The sequence below is a fragment of the Dromaius novaehollandiae genome, chromosome 1 (genome assembly GCF_036370855.1).
Source record: "Dromaius novaehollandiae isolate bDroNov1 chromosome 1, bDroNov1.hap1, whole genome shotgun sequence".
Classification (NCBI taxonomy): Eukaryota; Metazoa; Chordata; class Aves; order Casuariiformes; family Dromaiidae; genus Dromaius; species Dromaius novaehollandiae.
This window is the reverse complement of record NC_088098.1, coordinates 193,299,698-193,325,893: the sequence shown is the minus strand read 5'-3', so window position 1 is coordinate 193,325,893 and position 26,196 is coordinate 193,299,698. Positions and strand designations below refer to the sequence as shown.

General features: G+C 36.6%; 1 protein-coding gene across 4 annotated transcripts in view; it reads left to right on the top strand.

Moving 5' to 3' along the window:
* NBEA (neurobeachin) overlaps positions 1 to 26,196 on the top strand; it is a 533,052-nt gene that overhangs the window by 76,747 nt on the left and 430,109 nt on the right. For all 4 annotated transcript variants that reach the window (XM_064504927.1, XM_064504930.1, XM_064504928.1 and 1 more), the window contains exons 2-4: positions 14,383 to 14,614; positions 24,536 to 24,636; positions 24,883 to 24,978. In XM_064504927.1, coding sequence (XP_064360997.1) covers positions 14,383 to 14,614; positions 24,536 to 24,636; positions 24,883 to 24,978 — 429 coding nt within the window. The remainder of the gene's footprint in view (positions 1 to 14,382; positions 14,615 to 24,535; positions 24,637 to 24,882; positions 24,979 to 26,196) is intronic.

The window sequence follows — 26,196 nt, the reverse complement described above, 5'->3', positions numbered from 1 at the left end:
ATTTTATTGAATAAAGAACTTCATAATAAAAAACAAAACATAATTAGGATACATTTCAGGCTTGTAGAGCCACTGTAATTGCAGTCTTTTCTATGCCTCCTTTAGTAGTTGTGATTTTAGGGTTTATCCCCACCCAAAAAGTCTTAAATCACTAATGGCAGGTAAAACTCTATGGAATACAAGCCTTAAAACACTATTATTTTCTTTCTCTGAATCACTCGTGGTCTATTGTAAGGAAAGGGAATGAATATTGAATAATCTGGATCAAAAATCTAGTCTTTTTTGTAAACAATAGGAGTTTCTAGTGAGGACCATCTGCTTGAAAACATTCACTTGAAAAAGTTTTAAGAATTTTTAAACACAGTCCTGGGCCTTAATAGTTACCCTGCTCACTTGCGAGGACAAGAAAAATGAAACAAATGGTATGCGTTCTCTTAAACTTCTTAAGAAAATAAATGGACTGACTTTACTTGAAAATTTAATTTTTATTTAACAAATGTCTGTGGCTTATCAGTTTTGGTAGCCTCAAATTATATGAACATTGACATGGAATCTCGCTGTTAATTTTCCCAACCCTTAAATCCTATAATTCTTTTGTATGTACAATGTGCTGGTGTCCTCCTGCTTTTTATCACACACCATGCTGCTGCAAGTTATTGTATTTACTGAGATATTCCTGATGCTTTTTGTACAAACCAATTACATTTAGTAGTGTATTGTTAACTATAAATTAAAACTGAACTATGGCAAAGTGCACTTACCAAAAGAACAAAGTAAGCTTTGAGGTGAAATCATGCTTGTTTATACGTTTGACTTGGTGCTTATCTGTAAAATATAGTCAACAGGCATTTCAGTCATTAAGAAGAATTAAGTTCTACAGGAAGCCTTTATTAAAGCTCCATGAATGAATTTAACTTAATTATAGATTATTTGTATTATTATTTGCTGAAATTTGCGCAAGAGCTTTTTAGGAGAAAGAATGCTGCCTCGGACTTTATTACTAACTGGTAGCTCTCTTACCTAATGGAGTCAGATGCAGAGAATTAAGCAGAACTACTTCACATATCCAACATTTGTTTATAATAATAAAGAATAAGCTAGGATTTACCACTGTGCCTAAACTGGTTTATTTTTTCCCATGCTATATCAATATCAGGGCTAATTTCTGGAAGACTCTGTATAGTAGTTAATGCTTTTGGCATGTAATTAAAAATGGAAGGTTGTTGAAAATAAGTATGTTGAAACTGAATGTAGAGCTTCACAAACTGGTGATGAGAAGTGCCACTGGAATGTTTCATGATACCGATACCAAAAATGTGACCAGGTATCCCCAAATTATCTATGCACATGAGAAGTAGGGCATTGAGAATTATGGATACTTCTTTATTCTCCCCCTTAAACTCCTACTTTTCAGGCACGTGGAGTATAAGACCACTATCGTGAACCTTGTGGTAGAATTAGTCCGCTCCCTTCTGCATTGTTCAAGATCATGTATCCTTAGCATTGTGAGGGCTGGGCTATCACTATATCATTGATCATTAATGTGAACGTAATACTTTTTGACATGTTTATGAATCAGTTGGAAAATTGTACTATTATAACTAAATACATTGGAATTGTTCTGCTTTTAAATATTTCACAGCTATGATTTATAATTCCTAGGTTTTTCAGTCTTAGAGCATTTTATGACAAGAGGGAAAAATGTGACTCCTGTATAAAGGCAATTAAGTATCTTAAATAAGTCAAAGTTTAAGAGAAAGGTGGACATGAGAATGGACCACTGTAAAAATGGAGGTTTTAGTTTTAAAATATGCAGTAGCTTAATCTTTATGAGAAAAACGTAAGTAATTCCTTTTCCTACCAAACACCAGTGCAAGAGTATGAACATACAGCAAGTTGGGGTAGTGGCAGGTGATGTTAAGAAAGGAAAATGAATTGCATTGTTTTACAGAAATTTGATTGCAATATGAAAACTGTTTAGGTTAAACTTCTGTTTATGTTCAAATCCTTTAGAACAGAGATTAAATCATTTCTTGGTTAGCTGCACAATATCTCAAATAATCAGAATTAGCTTGTTGATATGAAGAAAAAGGTAGCTAGGGAAAAGTTTTTATCCATAGGCTCTTGAGAAGGATGCATGATGTCAATAGTATCTTAGTCGTGTTGAAACATGCTGAACAGAGACCTGCCTTGTAATGAAAATTGAGTGACAGACCATGCCAGCTAAGTTTGCAAGGGATGTTGAGCAGAATGATGAGGTCCTGGGTAGAGGCAAGTCTCCCTGCTGTTTATCTAGTAAGAACTTGCAGAAGAGGTGCTCATGTGAAGTATATACAAGGGGGGCTCCTTTGCATTGAAGAAAGAGCAGTTAGTGACAGCAAACTGCAACCTCTTTACCTTTGTGTCAGACCACCTCATGGGAAAGAAGGAGACAGTAAGACAGGCTGTAGGCTATTCATTTCAGATTTACAGGCCAAAGGTTGTCTGCTCCCTTGTACAATCTGAAAAAAAAGCTATTAGCATGTCTCTGAGATGCAATATGGTATGGAAAAAAATGTGCAGTTTTGAGTTCTGCTAGTATTGCTCTGGTTAAACATGCTTCAAATACTGTATGCGTGAGCACACACCGTATACATGATATTTAGAAGATGATACTGGGCTAGATAAACCTTTGTGCATGGCTATTTTTGTGATTTTACCAAAGTATGCAGGTACAAAATATACCACAGTCCTCATGGTTAACTTCCTTTGCATGCATTTCTTCTGTAATCGTTAAGCTGTGAATCCCTGATGGGCCTCGGAACCATTTCACAGATTATTCTGAAATGAAATCCACCATTTTTCAAGAGTAAAATTCAATTAAATGTATGGTTACAATTTATTCAAGTCATGGAATGTTCCTGTGAGTTTGAAACAATTGCTTTGACAAATACATTTGAATAACAGCAAATGTTATTCATGAAAACAAAAATCAAATGTTTTGTTTTACTGGAGAGTGCTATTGACTACAATTGTCTTTTAGCTTTTAAAGGAAATACATTTAATTTGTGTGTGTGTGAAGCTGGGGAAGCAGGAGTATGTGTGTGGATTATATATAGAGCAGCATAAATGTTGCTAGATTAGTTAAACTAAAAGAAGTTTGTGGGGTTTGTTACATATTAAAATAAAACAAAACAATTACACTTCCTAAAAATAGCTGCCTTAAAGGAGCTTAATGCTTAAATGTGACCAACTTTGGAATACCACCGAAGGATTTTTCAATCATCTTCTTTTAGAAACTGAAATGGTACTATCTGCAAAAACATTTTATGCCACACTTTTAGTTGTAGAATGCAGATTAGATGAAAAACAGTGCTTGGTTCTTGAAAGTTTAATATTTCTTAGTTTTTCAACTTTTTTGATGTTGTACTCTGGTAACTATGTTAAACCTCTGCAAGGTTTGTTTTACAAAGGTAGTATGTATTATTCAAACTGCTTTTTTGGGGAGGGGGGGAACTCTCAATGACTAGTATGTACATGCTGTGACTCTTTCAAAGTCTTTTTTTTTTCTTTTTTTTTTTTTTTTAAAGCCATTGTAAAGAAAATGATAAGCACCTTGAAGAATAGGTAAGGAACGCTGATGACCTGTTAGATTTGTTTATGCAAGCTATAGTGGTGCAAGTTCATAATTTTATTTTTAGCAGAAAAGGGTACAAGAGTAGTTGCAGAAGCCATTCATTTTCTCAGAGCACATTCAGTTTGTGACTTGGGTAACTCAGTTCTTTCAGTTTCTCTTCTTTCTTCTCTTCTGGCTCAGAAAAAGGATAATATAGGTTAAAGCAAAAAAAAAATTGTTTGAAAATATAGCTCTGTTGAAGGCTGCTGTAATAGAAGGGAGCTAGAAATTAAGCTCAAGGTAAAGATGGAAGTACAGTGTAATAACATGGAAGATGTAATAGGCTTTTAAAATGAAGTTTGCAGAAGTGGAGAGAGGCAAGAATAGCTATGAAGTATTACCAGTAAATTGAATTAGGAATATCTGTTTAGTAATACTATGTTTCATACTCCTTAAGCTATGCTTATTTGTCAGCATTATTATAGCCCATAAAAATCAATTCTGAATTTTCTCATTTGCAGATTTAGTTCTCTTACACATGAAAGTAAGTGGTTAATAAATGTTCCTTTTTTGAGGTAGGAAGGTCCCCTTATCTAACAGACCAGTCTCTATTGGGTTGTCTTGATCATGAGGAATATAGAATAAAAACTAAACCAGACAAAATGAAAACAAGATGATTCTCTTAGTTCTGAGCTTGTTAATAGTTTTGATTTTACTTCTCTGAAATAGAACTGCAAATTCTGTTTCCTAGTCTTTCAGTATTCAGATACAACTGAACTTGAATTCAAAGCTTGTATCCTGCTGTGATCCAGAAAAATGTGTTAGGAGAGCTGTATAATGAATGGGAAAAGTGTCTTCTGGTGATGTAAAAATGCTAGACTAAGAGACTGACTTCTCTTTTATGTTTTGGATTATGTATTTGTATGTAAAATAACTTGATCAGTCTTGAGCTCTGTCATAGTTCATTTGGGTGCTGTTCCAGTTTTCTTGGTTGGCCAAAGTTTATGCTGTGTCACAACACTTCACGCTGTCTTCTGGCATTCCTTCTCATGTAGGACCTTTTCTTTCCATGAGCTCCAGTCTTGTGCTAGTGCAGCTTTTAGGAGGCCAGCCATTTGAACTTTAGCAGCATGATTTCTGCCCTACCCCAAAATAAACTGTTCTTTACAGTTACGTAATCTGAACTGCTGGAGACCTTTGTGCCAGTAGTCCTCTGTGGGTTTTTTTGTTGTTTTGGGGGGATTTTTTTCCCCCTCTAAGCCTCAGTGATACTTAGAAGAGGTCTGTGCTTTTAAAAAGCAATTTACAAAACCAGAAGGAGAGGAGTTGAAATTCCCTCTCGTCAAACTAAAGTCAAAATTTTAACCCTATCTGTAAGTTATGTTGGCTTTGTGATGTATGAGAATGTAATTGCTGCTTGTTTAAGGAAATCATATTGTATATACTTGACTGCAATTGGTCTACTATTGTTTTTGGTGCCTTGGATTAGTGCACATTTCTATTAATATTAGTACTCGGAGTATGGTATTGCATTGTGCCTATAATGCTAATTTATAAGGTGTTCTTAACATACCCCCCTACATTTTTCTCTTGATTTGACTTTTAGATCTGTGCCCCATTCGGAAGATCAGTCTTGTGGCTTCTTTTCCATTATATATTTTGCATTTCATTTATTATCTTTATATTATTGGGGGAGCAAGTTAATAAGACTCAACTAATTTGACCTGAGTAATTAAGATGATAATAACATAGAATATGTTACCAATTTCAGTGTATTGCAGTGTTGTAGCATTCCTACTGAAAGCATGTATGGTTCAATACATGCCTAAAATTTGTGCTTATTTAACACTAAGTAAGAGACTATCATTTCCATCCATCAGGGTGAAATTTCAGCTGAAGAGTTGCAGCACCTCAGTGTGCTCAAAAATCAAATGCTAACTAGGCCTCAGTACAGAGAACCGGTTTGCTGAGCAGCACAAGAAAAATGAATTTTTCCTTTTTTTCATCGAAGAGACTTATAATTTTGAGACTAAGAATCAATGAAGAGCATCTGGAACAATAGCTCAAGATATATGTACAATTTAATTTACACAGAAGCCTTTCGTTTCTTAGGTACAGTTCATTTAAGGATGTTTCTTTTGTACAGTGGGCTGAAGTGACTTGACATTACATTTAGTTATATTTACTTACACATTGGCAATTGCTATTTTGCAGGGTTCATAAAATAAACCAGACATACTCCTTGTGGGACTGGGAGAGTTACAGAGTCATAAGGATAGGACTGAACAGGTCTTGGCAAGTCATACACTTCATGCCTGTTACCATCTATAATTATGAATTCTAACATATGTTTGTTTTCTTTGGAAAATCCTCTGAAGATTAAAGCTCGCACCATCTGTAAGCAATGTATTAGAGCTGCATTTTGCCACTTCTGCCATGTGAAGCAGCAGTGTGATTGTTTAGATTACAGTACTGTTTTTTAATAAACCATCAGTAATGCTAAAACCTCTGTGTAGTTCTTTTACAACAAAGACGGTTTCAGTTTGACAATTGTCTCTGTCCTCTCCTGCTAGAAAATTTGACTTGTGGTGCTGGTGATACTATTTAGAACTGACCTCTCTTGTCAGGACTTAAAGGAAAGTAGACAGCTGTTATAATAACTTTTACCATCTCTTCATGGTTTATGTCCCAAGAAAGCTAATGTCCCAACAATGACAACAGGGGGACACTGATAACTGCAAAGTTAGTCTTCATTGCTTATAGAACCTTTTGTTCTTTCACAACTTATGTTATCTTCCGACCATTTTAAATAAATTTTTAATGTTTCACTTCATGCTTTAAAAGAAATATAAAATATAAAAAAAGAGGAAAAATGTAGGTGTGGTCAAATCTGCTGACTTACAGAAAATGACTGTAGCCTGGGGAAGGGCATGATAAAATATTTTCTCTGTATAATAGTGATATAACATACAACATAGAACATGCTTATTTCCCATTTCAAACAAGCTTGTATTCAGTAAACTTTGTTTTCTGATATTCTGAGACAGACATGAAGTGTTAATTTTTCAGAAGAACTTAGCAGGCCATACTCAAGACTTAGCTGGGCTATGTCGCAATCAAAGTTTACTCTGTCTGATTATGGTTTGATACCTTATTTGATACCATGATACAGTTTTTCTCTCAGCACTGTTAGGACCACTTTTTTAAGACTTCAATGTTAAAGTTACTGAAGTAAACAGTGCTGCTTAGTGGGCAGAACTGTCTGTGTGGAATAAATTCAAAGACGGAGGCCGTAAGTTTTGAACAAACCTCAAGGAGTATCACCCCCCATACCCACCTTCTGAAAGAAAGTACTAAAAGTGAAATTGAGTGTGTTACGTCATTTACATTTTCTCTGCAGGTATAAAGGACATTTTAATTTTTTTTTCCCAAAATGCTTTAAAATTTTCAATAAACTTTTTAGGTAGCATTCATGTATTGGCATACTGCTGTGTGCATACTAAACATTGCTAAAGACAAAAATGTGTTGGAAGCTAAAATGAATGCAAAGGTACAGTAATAGGGAGAATTATGTGCTGCTGTAGTAATTCACATGAGAACTGATCTTTCTGGAGCTAGGTTATTCGGTTATAAACCATACTGTGAGCATACTGAGTAAGATTAATCTGCCATAACTTTAGATGTCTCTATCCAAACTAGCTGTCCTTTTATTGTCAGTGAAAAGTAGTACATTCCTAGGGCAAGATTTATTTTATCCTAAAGTTGCATCTAGAATGAGTAGGATGAATCACTTCCCAGAAACACCTTTTTCTTTCTCCTTTGATGGTAAAAACAATGTTGAAAATTACCTCAACTATCTATAATATGGATCTCTAAAGAATTCCATCCAAAAAATTAAGCATTTACAAGAGAGAAATATATGCCAGTTATGGAAAATACCAGCTTTAAATTTGTATTAATTTGTTTTTCCTCTGTAGTCATACTGATATATTTAGATTAACAGTGAGTACCTGTGATCAGTACACGTATTGATGAGTGAAAAGTTTCATGTATTTCATGTAGCATACTAAGCATTTTACCAAAAGAAATCTTCATTCATACAGCTGAAGAACAATTCTTCTAAAATCCCTAAATTAGTTGATTAGAAATTTAGGGCTTTAGTTAGTGACCTAAAAATAGTATGTCTTTTTCTGCCTGGGATCACAATCTCTTTTATCAGACTGCTTTGTTTTAATGTTTGAGTTGGAGCCCTGTCTTTATAAAAGAAGCAGTAGCAGTCAAATTTCACGTATTTTGAAGTCTCTCACTGGTGGTGGTGATGTAGATGTGATGCTGTGTTTTTAAAGAAGATGTTCCAGTTTGAACAGGAATTATTCTGGAATGCTATATGATGGCCTTTGTTATAAAGGCTAGCTAGTTTACTGATTTTATGACATCTGATTAACTTAGGATTTTAAGACATTGTCATTCCTATCTCAGCTGGTCACTTCTGTCTCTTCTATGTGGAAATTTCTACCCGTTCACTTGTGGCAAATGCTGAGCCAACTGTTTTGGCATGCTTAAAGCATATATGAACATCAGGGAAAGTAATACAATTAATAATCTTGTTTCAGTGTTTGTTTCCAAACTGATTACCACCTGTACTCACAAAGCGAAATTGGTTATCACAATCATACATACATACAGAGAGAGAGAGCGAGAGAGAGAGAGAGAAAAAAAAATATGTTTAAACCTGAAGTGGTTCTTGTAAACTAGTCCAAAATGGGTGAGAATGGTTGTCATGTTGCCTCTGATATGCCCTGATTATTCTCAGCCTTAGAAAAGGTGAGGAAAGTTGAAGAGTAGTTCACGAAGAGAGCAAGGAGTGCCTTGGTGCAGATCTGACCTAGTGTAGCAATTATGCCATTGCAATAATTCAGCTCTTAAATGGCACTGGCTGCTTAATATGCTGGAATTTATAATCTTCATTCAGGTAGTCACATTTGAAAGAAACTAGAAATAAGTACTACTTTGACAGCACTGAACAGCAAATTTGCAGATTTAAATTCCTGGAGAGTTTGGTTTATATAATTGTAATGTACATCTGTTGATCAAGACTAATACATAAAATACAAACCTGTGTTAATTTAGATGGAAAGAAAAAGGCCTTACAATGAAAAGCTTTGGTTTTATTGTAACACCTGGCATCTGATAATTAGAATTGAACTTTATTTTATGCTGGATAAATGTGAAACTGAAAAACAATCTTTGTCCACCTAAAAGTTTTTAAGAAAGTAGTTGATGATTATAGATAATACCTTTTTCTCCTGGTATGTGTCCTTTTAACTAGCATGATATTTGAGGAAGGCATAAATTGTGCAGAAAATTCCCCTTATTCTTAACAGTTAAAAGTAAGTTTCAGATGTACAGAGTAATAGTTCTTAAGTTTGCAGGTCAAAAGAGGAGTAAAGAGAAGCATATGTAAAAAGCAAGCAGAAATATTCAGTTTTGGTACCGTGAAACTTTTTCCAAAGTATGAGCGCGGAACATAGTAAAATAGACTATTCCAATAGATTTTTAACATTTTGTGTGTCTAACAAGAAAATAATTGCAAAGCAAAATGTTTTATTTGATTTTCCTGCAGTTCAAATTTTCATATTTCATTGTTTCTATTGTGTTGGTATTACTCATTCTTTCTTTAACACAATGCACTCATGCTTTTTCCTTTAACTGAAACAATACTAAATGCCTATAAAATATATTCTTGCATCTTATTTTCATGTTTTGATCCTCTCAAGCAATTCTTAGAATCTTTGTTTGTTTGACACTTTTTTTTTTTAACCACAAATGAAGATGTGTTGAAACTATTTGTGCCTTCAAGGTCATTTATAAAATCATCTTAGAATAAGTTCTGACCCATTCTTTCTTTGCAGTAGCCTCTATTTAGTAGCGTTATCGTCCTGGTGTTCTGTTTGTGTATTTCTTCTAAGATTGTTTGCCATCTTTCCTATCTTGTGTTCATGTGATGAGTTTTCTAGTTTAGCAGTCATCATGTTTTTCGCTTCATTTCAATCTGCTCTTCAGAATATGATTCCGAAGAATTTCGTTCTAAAGAATTCTGATTTACACAAATGTGCTAGTGATTTAATTCTGGATGTTCAGCAGCACATATTTTATTCCTTATTTCTAGAATAGAACTGAATGTACTGTAAACACATGTAGACAGTTCCTGTACTTTGCGGAGTATTTCACCTTTGCTCTAGGCCAAAATGCCATAAAAGACCTAAATGTCTCAGTTCTACTTAGATGCAGAAGCTTGGGAAGAAAACACTTTTTATCACAGCATAATGAATGGGAGATTCTTACTGTGCCTGCTGTATTGAGAAAAAATGGAGATTGAGTAGTGCAGCCTGGAGGATGGCAGCGGAAGTTAAGACAGGTTCTTGCAGCAACTTGCAATGAGAGTCAACCTGTCATTGTAACAACCTCAGGATTGGGAAGTTCGCCTAATTTGCTTATAACTTCCAGTTCAGTGCCATGTGTGGGAAGCACAATGTTGAACCTAACTTTCCAGATTGTTTGCTTTTGAATATACTAAGTAGATTCTGCAGAAGTAGCAGTATTTGTTGGCTGTATCCATCTGACTTAGAACCACAATCTGAAAATTGGTTTTCTTCTTCATTTATTACCGCTTTGCTGTGAAAGATGCAGAATTATTAAAATGTGATGCATGACGTTTATAGAATACAAACAATAATTCAAGATACTTAATCACATTGAAAGCATGGTATTTATTGAATATTAAATTTTCAATTGAAGAGTCAAAAGTAAAACTGCTTGACAGAAAAGAAAGATTGTGTTTAATATATAGGTTATGAAAAGAGCATTGATTTATTATATCATTTATGAGCTACTGTAAGGATTTATATCTTAGTCTTCATATTGTACTCTAGCTGAAATTTGTCTTACTATAGATGTCTTCTATGTGTTATATTAAAAATAAGTTACTTTATGGCAGTCTTATTTAATTTTTATGTGTGTTTTTTAAGTAGAAGTTTCTTTCAGTTAGCAGAAAAATCTCATCAATACTGCTTACTCATGTCGGCAATATTGTTTAAGAAAAACCTGGAATAAATCTTAAAAAATATGCATATTGTTACTTTTAGGTGAACTGTTCCACTCTTGTAATAATCTTTTCTGGTTCTCTTAATCTTTTTTGAGATAGAGAGAACGAGAATCGTGCCTAGCTATAAAGATGCAAGTTCATTAGAAGTTTTTGTAGTGGCATGCTGACATTTTTTTATGTGGCTTTGTTATTCAAAGCAGTAGCCATCGGAGCTCCAAAGTCTCTTTTCTGACCTATAATAGATTTTAGAACCTGTCATTTTGTAAATATAGGTAAGACTATAATCATTTTGTGTTACTTTACATTTGCTAACTTTGAACTTTTCCTACATGTTACTGCCTAGCCACTTGCTACCATAAACATCTTTTCAGCTCTTAATAGCTGGCCTTTTTAAGCTGTATTTAATGATTTTGTCACTTCAGCAAATTTGGTCCTTTCATTAGTATCCACACTTTTCAAGATCACTTGAATATGTTGGACAGAACTGTTACCAGGTCATTATCCCAGGGGTACTTTACTGATAACCTCCCTCTGTTGTGAAGACTGACTAATTATTCCTATCTTACAATCTAGATAGAGTATTACTGTCTTTTGCTCAGGAAATGCTGTTATGGGAACATTGTTAGACAATGTTTTTTATACTGAATGCTCTTCTATTTTTTTCCTGGTTGAAATATATCTTCTTTTTCATATTTTAAAGCAGAGGTGGTTGCCTTGTGTATTACTTCTTGAACACTAGTCACTGAAACATGCTTATTTATTTCTGTATTTTCACTTTATTTTTGCTTAGCTTTTCCTTATTTTCTGTAGACTCCACGACAACTGTTAATACTTCTAATTTATGTTGATTTTGGGGACTACTTCTATAAAAAAAACAAAACAACCCCTCTTAAATTTTTACCATCACTGCTAGTTTATTAGTCTGTTTGTTAAAGAAGTTGATTTTAATGATGATCATGATCATCATTAGTCGCTTGATTATGACTAAACTGCTGTTATGGGTAAATAAGCAATAAGGTACATTTTATTGTTCTCTGAGATGGAATAATAATGACTGACTTAACGGTCCCTCTGACAGGATATAGATCTATTGCTGCCAATTGGACAAGTAAAATAATTTTAGCACCTACTGGATAGTCTATATTTCTAGTCCAGTAGAAAACCTTCCATAAATCCCTTTTTAGTAGCATTCAGTGTATTTGTTGATACAGGTTCTATGAGATGTTTTATATGTATAGTTCATTATTTTTTAATAGTACTAACAGTATTCCTTAAGACTGATAGTGAGCTCTATTTCATTGTTTTAACTGTTACATGTTATTGTATTAATTTACATTAACAAGCAGATGCATTGTAAAGTATTTGAATTTGTTGTAAATTATTTTAGTCTGTTTTAACCATACCATGCTAGTTTATTAATTTATATTAGGAAGAACTTCACAACAAATAGTGTTTGAGGAGAGGGAAACTAGTCTGCATTTTTGAACTGTGCATTAAGACCGAGGTATTAATTATTTTTCATTGTTTTTAAGTCCATCTGTTATCAAAAACAAAAGGTGGGATTTATCTCACCTGACATAGGCATCTAAAAGTTGTATATCTAAATATAATCTACTCATGATAGGTTTCCTGCATTTTCAGTGGAGAGAAATAGGCACTTCCAAGAGGTGCTTCGTTTTGTATTAGGATGAGCATCTAAGAGAAGTTAATCAAATGTCTTACACAGATGCCTTCCCCCCTCCCCAATGTGTCTTTAAAATAATCTCAGAGAGACTGATCCAGGTGGAGAGATATCTAAAGTTAACAGAGATAACTAAAACCCAGATTGCTGGTTAGGTGTGCACAGTTACTGCTGTTTCAGAAACAGGAACTCCTCCACCTCTGTTTCTTAAAAAGCATGTGTTTTCCTGTCTAAAACTATTTTCCGATTCTAAAAAAAGACTGACTATAGAAATATTCTGGGTTTAATTTTAACAGTTTCATTACTTTTGGGACACATAATAGATACCAAATATGTGATACGCAGTAGCAGTTTCTAAAATCAAATACTAATCATAATTACGATAATAGTTTTTTTTGAAAGGGATTTAAATATCCCAGGGGAACTAAGGAGGTATTCAGTTTACATATTTAGTATGCTATAAGCTTCTATTTTAGAAGGTTATAAATTGATTATTAGTGATTAATCGGCAGAGGAAAAAATCATTTGCAAGTGTATGAAAAGTAGGGTTGAAACCAAAGCTAATCCTTGCTTAGATGTATTCCATCTGAAGATTAGGACAGGAAGAAAAAGACACTGAGTATTTAGATCGGTTTAATTATCAGAAAAAGATTTGCAAATTATTTCATATTGCTACGTATTTGGCATTTAATTTGAAGGCAATGCAGACTGCTTTTGAATAGGCTGTGAATAGACTTTTATTAGCCACTTATTATAACCACTGAAATTATGTACTTGCAAGAAAGAGGAATTCTTTGAATATATTTAATTTAAAACATCGTATTGCAATTTTAATTATATACCTTCCTGAAACTTACAGAAAAAGAATGTCTTAAAATTATTTTAGAATTAAGGTATTCTGTTCTTTCACCTTTCTAAATTATGTAATGTATTTGCAGTTATCTAATAGTAGCGCATTCAAAATTCCTCAAGGTTACTCAGAGTAGGGTGTCTAAGAATTAGGCTTTGTTTTCTTCCAAATTAAAAGAAGCTTCTGACATTAAAATGGGATTATTTTTAAACTAAGTTTTATACAGTTCAGTAAATTATTCTTTTCAAAATTATGCAAGCGGCTGATTGGAATCGGTGATACGAATTCTGTGGCCTCAAGCGATATTTGGTGTTGACTATATCTTTTGCAAATTTTTACTAGTTTTTTTTCTTTTTTCTTTCCTAAAATATGCCCAGTAGTTCTGTTGTTTAATTAGAAGTCAGGACATTGGATAGGATTTTGCAAGCATCCAGGTAGATGGGAACTGGGCTGTAGTTCAATGGTGCTATTAAATCGCTCTTTGCTTGTGTGCTTGTTCCTCTCCCAGTGCTGTCTTTCCCTTACAGCTGCAACGGGCTTACATGGCCACATGATGAACTGACCTGTACTGTAGTTCAACAAGTTTTTACATGGTTGCTTTGGTCCAGATCAGATCACTGATTCTTTTTCTGCAGATCACCTCATGGAACATTGGGTGGTGCACTGGAAAGGGCATTAAAGTCTAGGAAAAAGGCAGCTGAAGGCAAATGGCAGCTTATGTGAACTAAAAATATAGCTAAGTTATTTTCAGTGTCTTTAATCTTCTGAGTAGGCAAATATCTCTTCAGAAGAACTATAGGAAAGTTTCAGTTGGTTTTGAACTTTTCGGATTCTGCAACTCCCTGTGGGACAGGCTACCATTTTAGTTGCTTTACCATAAAGATTATTTCAAACACACATATATATATATTTGAACATGTAGTATTTGGTACTATGACAAAATTGAAGGTAATATCTTTCATACTAGTAGGTATATTTTTTTTTTACAAGGTATGTTTTGAGTAGCATGATGGTCACTTTGCTGTCTTTCCAGATCATAGGCATGAGTTTCTCTATCATGAAAAAATATTCAGTGTTGGTCAAAATGAAGGTATGAAAGACACTAAAGTATGTATTGCACATTATAATGCTGTTTTTATTCTCTCTTGTAGCTGGTTGGTGGAGAATTTGATCTAGAGATGAACTTTATAATCCAGGATGCAGAGAGCATTACGTGCATGTCAGAGCTTTTGGAGCACTGTGATGTAACATGCCAAGCAGAAATCTGGAGTATGTTCACAGCCATTCTACGTAAAAGTGTCCGTAATTTACAGACTAGCACAGAAGTTGGCTTAATTGAACAGGTATTGCTGAAGATGAGTACTGTGGACGACATGATTGCAGGTATAAACTGCCAACTGATAAGATAATTACAACATTCTTGAACTGTCAGTTTTTTGTGATTATGGTAGGGTTTTGGGTGTTTTGTTTTTTACTTAAAAGTAATATTTTGGTTAGTGTTACTATTGGGTCAGAAGTACTTTTTATCAATTTCAGAAAAATGAAGAGGAGAAAATACATTCTTAGTTTAAAATATATCTTGATATTACTTAAAATAATTGTTAATTACAGTGAAAAGATCACACTACCTTAGTGACAAAATAAAGCAATTTTGAGCATATCTGAGAAGAGCACCTTTTTACATGTCAAACATCTTAGTTTTTAAGTGTATTGATTATTATGATTTATTTAGACATTAGAATTGTTATTATGATCCACTTTAAATATAACCCACATCTGAGAGCCTATCAAAAATTATTCATATGTTTGAATGCTGGGCATTTGGATAATATTAAATGATTTATTTGTGTAGTTCATTTTGTAATATATAACTGTGCTTTCTATGTCTCTGCAGTTTTTATACTTGTCGTTTTTAAAGGCCACATTTTTTTACAGTAAAACAGAGCATGCTTTGTTTGCTCACTGATGAGAACTGATGAAGTTGTTGCACAGCTGAGGTTTTCAGATTATTTTTGAAGACGTCTATACTATTTCATACTACTTTCTCTCAGTAACAGGGTGCAGATTATAATCTTGAATAGTTTGGTTAGAAGAGCAAGTTCAGTTATTGCTTTTAAGTATGCCAGTTAAAAGCTACTTATGATTATGATGTATCTACTCCTTATTTTTCCTTGCAAGGAATTTAAACCAAGCAGTTTCTTTCGGCTCGGTGTGGAGGTTATTCTTCACTTTTGTATAATTTGGGAATAATAGTAGGATACTTAAATTATGAGGCATTTTTAAAAATTGAAGAGGTTCATCTTCCATAATTCTGGCTTTAATATTTCAGTCAAATGAACTGATTGCTGACACATACAGGGTTTGTGGAACAGTAAGACAGTTAATATTAGAGACCAGAAAGAAGAAGAAAACAGCAGCATGAAATCTAGATGAGTCAAGAATATTTTTGTCCTTGGCTTTTTTGAGTGAAAAGGAGTGTGTAATATTAAAGTATTCAAAAAAGCTAGATTCTGTATTTCAAACTGAGTCTTAGTGTATACTTGATTGATTAGAATCATATATGTAAATCCTAAAACTGGCATGTAAATCCTAAAACTGGCAGAAGTGTTATGTCAAATATTGAACTGTGAGATTCATACTACAAAGTGCAACAGATCAATAGATTGGAGGGTGGTCACGTTGTACTTCAGAAAGAGACTTTCCATAGAAAAAACATCAGTAAGTTTGCCCTTCTGTATACTCTCATGCACTAAAGGAGCAAAAATCTTCTTTAAAAACAAAACTAAAAATTGGAATTCTGATGGCATTTTAGCTCTGGACTAGTCAAACTACCTGAGTAGTCCTGAGTAGTCTTCTATATACTGTGAGTGAGGATTTAACCACTTTGCAGGATCTTTCTCTGAGAACTGTAAGTAGATAAGAATGTGGGCTTTTTTTCTTTTTTCTCCCTTGAAATTTTTTGTAGAAAGGCATGGAAATAGCCAAATAAGTAATTTTGATTTTTACTCTGATTTCTACAAGCACCTCTCCACCCTCTGATAAATGGCAACAATGTTGTTAATAAACCAGAAGGAATAAGTATGATCATATAACAACTATTCGAATGATAGGCACTTGATGACACGGTAAGAACTCATGCAGTTTCTGTGCTCCCTAATCTGATATGATGCAGATGTTGAGGTCAGAAGTGATTCCAGATGACTGTAGAACCTTTTTGTCCCAAATATTTCTATCAGCTGTTCAAACCCAAATGGTAAAGTTAAAAAAAAACTTGTGGTAAAATGGCTTTTAACCTTTAGTGAGGATGTTTTGAACAAGAGTCTAATTATTGTTCACTCCTAGGAAGTTAGTACCAGCTCTCTTGAAAGCAATTGCTAATAATCTGTCAGCCCAGTGTTTTAGGATGGTTTTTTATGATCTGTAAAGCGCAGACACTTTTGTTTTGTTTGTTTATTTGGAGGAGGTTGGGGGTTTTTTTTAGGTCATCTTGCTCACTTTCTCCTGAAATCCTGTGAATAGAGCCCAGGTAAGGTCCAAACAGTAGGGATAGGCATATTTTCAGTTGTGTTTTGGCAGCACTGTTTCAGGACCAGTCTAAGTCTGAAGGCATTCTTCTCTTATCTTATGAAAGTGAGAGAACAGCAAACAAACATGAACGCAATCCTTTGCATTGAGAAAAACTACAGCTTCAAGAGCCCCAGCCCCCAGCGTCAGTGAAGATGCAGGCAGAGTCTGTTTCTTGTGGGACAGTAAGTGGTAACGCTGAGAAAGGCAAAGGCTGGAAGGTTGGTGACTTCCTGTACCAGAAGGAAGGCTCCTGCTCCTTCTGAAGGCTTGCAGCTAATGAACAGGTTCACTGCTGTCAAAGCTGAGGAGAAGCTTGATGTGCTTTCAGTGGAAGCATCTGGGCCAATGGACCCTGTGCCATGCAGGAGCACCTGAAGGAAGCAGCGAGTGATAGCAGTGGATAACTCCCCACTGCAGAGGACAGAGGCACCCATCTGCTGACCTGACTTCCTGTCTAGAGAGGTTTCCTACTTGCTGGGGGCTCACATCTGGGATGTTGTGGAGAGACTGCCAAAGCTTATCAGCCCCTCTGACTGTAACCCCTTCTACTCTTCCATGTGGGCACCAATGATACTGCCAAGGGCAACTTAGAATGTATCAAACATGACTACAGAGCTCTGGGGGTGGTTGTCAGGGGTATGGAGACCCAGGTGGTTTTCTCCTCGATCCTGCCAGTGAGGGGAAAGGATGGGAGGAGGCGCAGGCAGATACTTTGAGTCAACAAGCTGCATAGCTGGTGTCGGCAACAGGGTTTTGGATCTATGACCATCGGACCCTGTTTGAAGATGACTGACATCTGCTTGGGAGAGATGGGATCCACCTGACTAAATGGGGCACATGCATCTTTGCCAACAGGCTGGCCAGCCTGGCAAGGAGGGCTTTAACTAGGAAAGATGGGGGAAGGGGAGAGTACAGAGACCAGGCAGTCAGCAAAACAGGGCCCAAGTGGGGATACCTCAAGCATTTGCATGCAGGCAAGGAAGTACCTACAAGACAAGACTATGGGGAAACCTCTTGCACCCCTCCTGGTAAATCAACATGTTCAGATACCTCTCTGAAGTGCCTGTGCACAAATGCGTGCAGCATGGGGAATAAATAGGAGGAATTCGAGTTCTGCGTGCAGTCATGGGGCTATGATCTCATTGCAATTACAGAGACATAGTGGGATAGCTCATATGACTGGAAGGCTGCCACGGATGACTACAGGCTCTTTAGGAAGGCCAGGCCAGGAAGGTGAGGAGGAGGAGTCACCCTTTATGTGAGAGAGCAACCAGGATGTATTGAGGTCTGCCTAGGGGTGAACGATGGGCTGGCCAAGAGCTTGTGGGTAAGGATTAAGGTCAGATTAACTTGGGTGATACTGTTGTGGGTATTTGCTACAGGCCATGTGATCAGGAAGAGGAAGTAGATGAGGCCTTCTACAGGCAGCTGGAAGTAGCCTCATGATCACAGGGCCTGGTTCTCTTGGGGGACTTTAACCATCCCGATATTTCCTGGAGGAACAACACAGCAAGGCACAAGCAATCCAGGTGGTTCTTGAAGAGCATTGATGACAGCTTCCTCATATAGATGACAGAGGAACCAATGAGGAGAGGTGTTCTGCTGGACCTTGTACTTACAAACGAGGAAGGGCTGGTTGGAGATATGAAGGCTGGAGTCAGCCTTGGCTGCAGTGACCATGAGATGCTGGAGTTCAGGATCACAGCCCGTCAGGAGAGCAAACTTTGGCCTCTTCAGAGACTTGCTTGGAGGAAGCCCTTGTGATAGTGCCCTAGAAGAAAGAGGGGTCCAAGAAAGCTGGTTAATATTCAAGGATCACCTCCTCCAAGCTCAAGAACGGTGCATCCCAATGAGCAAGAAGTCAAGCAAAGGGAGGTGGGAGACCTGCATGGATGAACAAGGATCTCCTGGCAAAACTGAAACAGAATAAGGAAGTGCACAGAAGGTGGAAGCAGGGACAGGCCACTTGGAAGGAATACAGGGACATGGCCCAAGTATGCAGGGATGGGACCAGGAAGGCCAAGACACATTTGGAGTTGAATCTGGCAAGGGATGTCAAGGACAGCAGGAAGGGCTTCTTGAAATCCATCAGTAACAAAAAGAAGACTAGGGAGAATGTGGGCCCACTGCTGAATGGGGCAGGGGCCCTGGTGACAGAGAATACAGAGAAGGCAGAGATACTGAATGCCTTCTTTGCCTCAGTGTTTGCTGCTAAGACTAGCCCTCAGGAATCCCAGACCCTGGCGACCAGGGAGAAAGTCTGGAGAAAGGAAGACTTTCCCTTAGCGGAGGAGGATCAGTTTAGAGACCACTTAAGCAAACTTTATACACACAAGTCCATGGACCCTGATGGGATGCACCCATGAGTGCTGAGGGAGCTGGTGGATGTCCATCATCTTTGAAAGGTCATGGAGTTCAGGAGAGGACAGGAAGAAAGCCAGTATCACTGCAGTCTTCAAAAAGGGCAAGGAGGAGGACCCAGGGAAGTACAGGGCAGTCGGCCTCACCTGCATCTCTGGCAGAGTGATGAAGCAGCTCTTCCCGGGTGCCATCTCTAAACGTATGAAAGATAAGGTGATCAGGAGTAGTCAGCATGGATTCACAGAGGGGAAACCACGCTTAATGAACGGGATCGCCTTCTCTGATGGGATGACTGGCTGGGTAGGTGAGGGGAGCGCAGTGGATGTTGTGCACCTTGACTTCAGGAAGGCTTTTGACACTGTCTTCCGTGACACCCTCCTCGGCGAGCTCATGAAGCGTGGGCTAGATGAGCGGACAGTGAGGTGGATTGAGAACTGGCTGAAAGGCAGAGCTCAGAGGGTTGTGCTCAGCGGCACGGAGTCTAGTTGGTTGCCTGTAGCTAGCGGTGTCCACCAGGGGCCAATCCTGGGTCCGGTATTGTTCAGCTTATTCATCAGTGACCTGGATGAAGGGACAGAGTGCACCCTCAGCAAGTTTGCTGATCATGCAAAATTGGGAGGAGTGGCTGATGCACCAGAGGGCTGTGCAGCCCTTCAGAGAGACCTTGACAGTCTGGAGAGGTGGGCAGAGAGGAACCTCATGAAGTTCAGCAAAGGGAAGCACAGGGTCCTGCAGCTGGGCAGGAATAGCCCCTTGCATCAGTACAGGCTGGGGGCTGACCTGCTGGAGAGCAGCTCTGTGGAGAAGGACCTGGGAGTCCTGATGGACAACAAGTTGACCAGAAGCCAGCAGTGTGCCCTTGTGGCCAAGGAGGCCAGTGGTATCCTGGGTTGCATTAGGAAGGGCATTGCCAGCAGGTGAAGGGAGGTGATCCCTCCCCTCTTCTCAGCCCTGGTGAGGTTGCAGCTGGAGTGCTGTGTCCACTGCTGGGCTCCCCAGTGTAAGTACAAGAGAGACATGGAGCTACTTGGAGTGAGTCCAGCAAAAGGCTACTAAGATGATTAACAGGCTGGAGCATCTCTCATGTGGAAAGGCTGAGAGAGCTGGGGAAGAGCAGACTAAGAGGGTGTCTTATCAATGTGTTTCAGTGTCTGAAGGGAAGGATGGGGCCAGACTCTTCAGGATGAGAAGCAGTGCACACAACCTGAAACACAGGAAAAGCTTCTTTACTGTGAGGGTGACTGAGGGCTGGAACAGGTTGCCCAGAGAGGTTGAGGAGTCTCCATCCTTGGAGATGTTTAAAAGCCATCTGGACAGCGTCCTGTGTAACGTGCTCTAGGTGACCCTGCTTGAGCAGGGGGGTTGGACTGGATGGTCTCCAGAGGTTCCATCCAACCTCGGCCATTCTGTGATTAGCCATTTTATCAGTGATTAAAGGCAACAGTACTAAAATATTCAAAAAATTTGCCAAAATAACCAAGCAGGTGATTGGCAGATTTTTTTTCTTGTTTTAATCCTTTGCACAGGATTTTCCCTGAGGCATGTAGTTATTACAGTTCTCTTATTTCCGGTTGAGAAGTAGTGAAGCAGGTCGTCTGCTCCAAGAGATTCTTTGGGATAGTAACAACTTCAAAACAGTCTGAATGGTGGATGAGGAAGTAACCTTAATTCATGCAGAGAGGATGCCTCTCTCTTGAGTCCCACTTAATTTTCTGCAGTTCTGTTGTGGTGCTGTTGGTAATTGTTCTAAAATTGCTGGAACTGAATTCTTAAGGATTGAAATAGTTCCTCGATTTTAAGCAAAAATGTTAATGTTTGGGGGTTCTTGCAGTAACTGGCTGTTAACAACCATTTCTCTTTGAAGTGATTCCATAAGAAAAGCTGCAAAATTATCCTGTTCTCCTTTGCCAGGCCATAGAAGCTGATCAACTTCACTAACAGAGTTATAATTCATAATTTTATGGCCATCCATTTATTAAAAGGTTGAGGAGGAATGAGGTAGTTTTTTCTGAATTTCAAAGGCAAATGCCATACCATTCATTTTGACATATGCTTAATGTTACTTGAGAGACAGCCAGGTTCTTTTACAATTATATTTTCTTATTAAATGATTGAATTAAGCATTACTTTAAGGTTTCTAGTGAGTTTACAGAGCATATATAAACTGCTTAGTATGAAAGTATTCAGAAGGTGCTGTTAACACAAATAAAATCTGTTACATTCTGTGCATTTTTGGAATAAATTAAAATTGAGAAACAGTGCCTGTTTTCTCCTTCTGGCTTTAATTTTATTTTATGTAATCTTGTTTATGAAACGAGATCATAGACCACTTAATATATTTATCTTACTTAATATTGCAGAAAATAAAGAAAAGCTTTTTTAAGAAAAATAATTTCCAAGAATGGCATGCATTGTGACGTTTGCCCATTTATATTGATGAGTAAATTAGTATGATATAAAAAACAGATGTGAATTGAATCTTTTACATGAGATTTTTGTTACATAGGAATGAAGATACATGATAGAGATCTCTTTTAAGTTTTCCTTGTTACTTCCTGGGCTTCAATCTTTCAGGTCTATTCTTTTAACCAGAGTTACATTTTTAGGGAGTTGGCATTTATTTCTCTCCATTCATGTTTTATTCATTGTTTATAAATTTCTATTTTTAATGGTTGCGGTTATCAACATCTTAAGTGGAAATATAAATTTTCCATGAAGACGGTCCTTAATTGTTGAATATCATAAGGTAGTAGAAGGCTATAATAAAAACAACGTAACACATCTTCAGTAATTTTAATAATCTGTCAGTCATTTCTCTGTTTGACTGCAGTAACTTTGCTTTCATCATTTATGTTAGAGGATTTTTTTTGAATGGTGTTCTATTTCTTACCAAAAAATGCTGTTTCTACACAACTGTTTTTCTATTTAAAGGAAGCAAAATTCAAAGTAGCTTGATCTAAAAGCAAGCTAGGACTACAGAATAAGAACTGGGAAATTCTTTGGTAAAAATTAGAATCACTCATGCTGATTTCCATTTCTGAGTTGTTAGTGTTACTGTCCTCAAGTTATGATCGCATGCAGTATATCTGCAATTGCTGCCACCTTCACATATCATGATAGAGAGTATGCAGTGAAGGAGACAGGTGCTTGTAGGGACTAGATGAGGAGCTGGATCATAGAATTCATTTACATAATAGGCAAGATGTTTTTAGTTTTCTTTGCTTTATTTTACTTTCCTGTAAGAAATTCCATCATAAACATGCTCTGCCACTGATTTTAAAAGGAAGATGAAAAAAACTCTTAAATCGACTGTTTAGGGAAAATAAATAAGATATTACTTTTATACTTGAACATTTGGAACATATTCAGATCCTATGGCAAAAATGGCTGCAAGTTACTGTGTTTTTTCTTTTGTTTTTCATGACATGCAGTTTCACCTACTGAACAGCTTCCTATGTCTCCTGTACATTAAGGATTTCATTCATTACACGTCTTTTGCTTAGCAGAAGTTGGTTTCATAGTGAAATAAGTTAATAGATTTTGATGAATTTATTCAAAAACACATACCTAGGGATTTGCAAAGAAAACTTGCTTACAAGCGAAACGTCAATGCAAAGTACTCCGACAGGATGGATATTCATGAACAGCATTTTTGTCAGCATCTCTAAGAGTTATACTTTCATTGATGAACAAAAGGAACATGTAGTCCTGCGTTCATGTCTTCTAAAAGTTCTACACAATGAGTGACTTCACAGAAATACGTATATGTACTGAATGTGACAAAATTTTTAGTAGCAACGTTGTTTAATACTTAGGAACCCAGCACTGTTAGAACTTTAGAAAATACACTTTTATATGAAAAGAATACAATTAAATCAGTGTTTAAATAGTTAATAACGCTGAGCCAAGCTAAAGTACAACTTAGATTAGAAGTGTGATTCTCTTAGCCTAAGATGTTTTTGTTGCCATATTTCAAGATTTTGGTCTTCTCTGTGTGATGTGTTAATTTTCAAGATACACAAAGGTTAATTAAAAAAAAAAGAAGAAGAAGAAGAAAGAAAAACTGCTAGAATGGTTTGTGTGACTGTTCTCATTTTTAGCTGTCCTTGAACAGCTTTACTCAAGTATTGCAGGGAGCAAAGAGAAATCATCTTGGATTATATGCCAAACAGGCAATATCTTATATTGAAAGGTGAATGTCTGATAGCATCTCTAAAAGGCCATCTGGATAACATAGTTAAGCAACATTTAAATATCATTGGTGTTATGTGTTTCCTGTAGTGCAAAGTATTCTGGTAAATTGAAGAGAAATATGGTAGGGGTTAGTTATTTAAAATGTGTTCTGTTATTAGAGAAAAGAGAAATTTAGAGAATGAAGAGAAAAAGTGCTGTTTAGGAATTGGGGTGGGGGAGTTTTCTGATTGTTGAGAGCTGAGGAGATTCAAAAGTTTGGTTAATGCTGATTCTGTTGTGTCATAGCTTACTTGTTTCGAAAACTTTGTACTTCAGATCTTTGAATACAATCTAATATTTTGCATCTGTGAAGATAAGCAACTTGTTTTTCCTCCTGCTAAAGGTAGTAGCAATTCTTAGTAGTAGTGTTTATAGCAGAAGAAGTGCAGAGTATATGGGGAATTCCAGCATCCCACAGGCTAACAAATCCTTAAAGGGAGATTCTCTGTTTTAAAATCAGAATCCAAGCACTGGCAGTGATTTTAAACCTTTTTTTTTTTTTTCCTCTAAAAGACAAGCCACGTAATGCTAATACTTTAAAAGTCTATGGATTTTGACATATGTAATGGAATCTGTATTACTGAAATTCTTCAGCAATTTTGATCATTTCTGCTTATTGTGGTCTTTTATTGTTTTCTCACTCTGCTTTTTTCTGGGCTTTCATTCTGGTAACAATTGGAAGCATTATCACTGTAACAAAGCTGTAGGAACCATATAAATCCTCAGTATAATGTATTGTATCTAAGTTAAAGAATAATATCAAGCATCTTTTAGCTCAGAAACTTCTGAAAAATACTAACTTCAGAGGGAATGAAGAATCCCTTATCCCAAAAATAGGTAGTAGAAAGGGGTAAGCAATAATCTCATAATAGTATTATGAAATGTGGAGAGTTAATTCTTGGTATATTTATGAGCTATTTTGTTCAAAGTGTAAGGCAAAATCTAAAACTGCATATGTAAAATTATTTTAAAAATAATTTAAAGAGTGAGAATATGAAATCCTGTATGAAATATTTAAGGAGACTAACCTACTGTGATTTCAGAATTTGTGAATATGCTTGCTTTTAAGGGCATCAACTTTTTTAGCTTGTTTATCAAAACAATGAAATCCAGAGTTCAGAATAACTTTATTTTCCTTTGAAGATCTTCTAGTTGATATGTTGGGGGTTCTTGCCAGCTACAGCATCACTGTCAAAGAATTGAAGCTTTTGTTCAGCATGCTTCGAGGCGAAAATGGAATCTGGGTAAGCTCTGATCAGATAAAGCATGAAGTGTCATTGCATTAGAGCCTGAAGTTAACATAAATTGTCTTTTGGGGCATATAAAGTTGAATTTTCTTCATGCTGATTGAACGTGTGTTTATAATTACTTTTATTAACTACTTGAGAATTAATTTGCTGTGTTGTTTGAAAACGGTCTGATATCCAGTGTAGCCTAGAAAGTATAAAAATGGTTGTATTGACTTTTCTGCAATTTTCTTTTTTTCACAGCCAAGACATGCAGTTAAACTATTATCAGTCCTTAATCAGATGCCACAGAGACATGGGCCTGATACCTTTTTCAACTTCCCAGGCTGTAGTGCTGCAGTAAGTTTTTTTCAGATATGATACTCCCACTTGAGGAACAAATACATTGCTTCTTCAATTGCGCTTTCTTTAATTTGGTTTTGGAAATCCCTGAAAAGGAAATGAGAGGGGAAGTACATACTTTGGCAGCATAGACCTTGCCTTCCATAGCTGAGGTAGCTCAGCAGCACAATTGTAATGCTGAGAAGTAGTTGCGAGGATGGATTATCAAATAGATTTTTAAGTGGGGAAATTGTCGTAAAAGTGAAAACTGAAAATTACAAGGGAATAACATTATTTGATTTGAATAGTGTAATTGATATTATATTACGTAAAGCAGAGGTTTGAGGAAAATAGATGTGCTTGTGCATGTCATCACAGTTTACAGTGACAGTTTAGTCATAAATTTTATATATTTGTCTTACTATCTGAACTTCATCAGCTGATTCTCTCAAGCCTTGAGCTGGTTACTCTCAAGGCAATGATTAAAACTTACAATAATTTGGCTTTACTATTTGAGATAACTCGTGATCAGATTGTATTCCTCTTAAACCTTCTTAAATAGATATTCTCTCTGCCATTCCATGTGTGTATATTCATGCAAACCCACAGATAAATCCAGGTACTACACGCAGATAAACAAACATGATTATTAGTGCAGCAAATACAAATGTTCTGAGCTGAGAAATCCAGATTTGAAGTTCAGTATATGTTGGCGTGGAATGGTATGGGCTCATGTTCCCCTTACAGTAGAGTTTGCAGTCTTCTGGGGGGCAGTGATCTTAGGACCCTTGAGTCTTCATGTCAGAGCATGAAGGGGGGTATGAGCCTCACTTGGACTGTTCATCTGCATGCATTTCCTCAATAACATTGATAATTTCTTCAAGCATAAACTGCCTTCTCTATTTTTTTCAGTACAGCTCTTTGTGTGGCAGATTACATCAAGGAAGTAATCTGGCTGAAAATAACTTTCTCACCTGGTTTATTTTCAGCTAGATCACTTCCCTGATCTTGTTTGTTATTCAGCTGCACAAACAGATGTGTCAGCAAAATGCACAGGGTGGATTGTGTAAGGATTAATTGCTGAGTTTTGAAAGAGATGGTTTCATTTGCTACTGCTAAGTTAAAACCACAGTTAACTTCTCACCAAAGTATATGCAGCAGCAAGACAGCCGTTGCAGAATATGAATGTCTACAATGACACATACTGCTTTGACATTTCTGGGCTTCAGAGGCAAA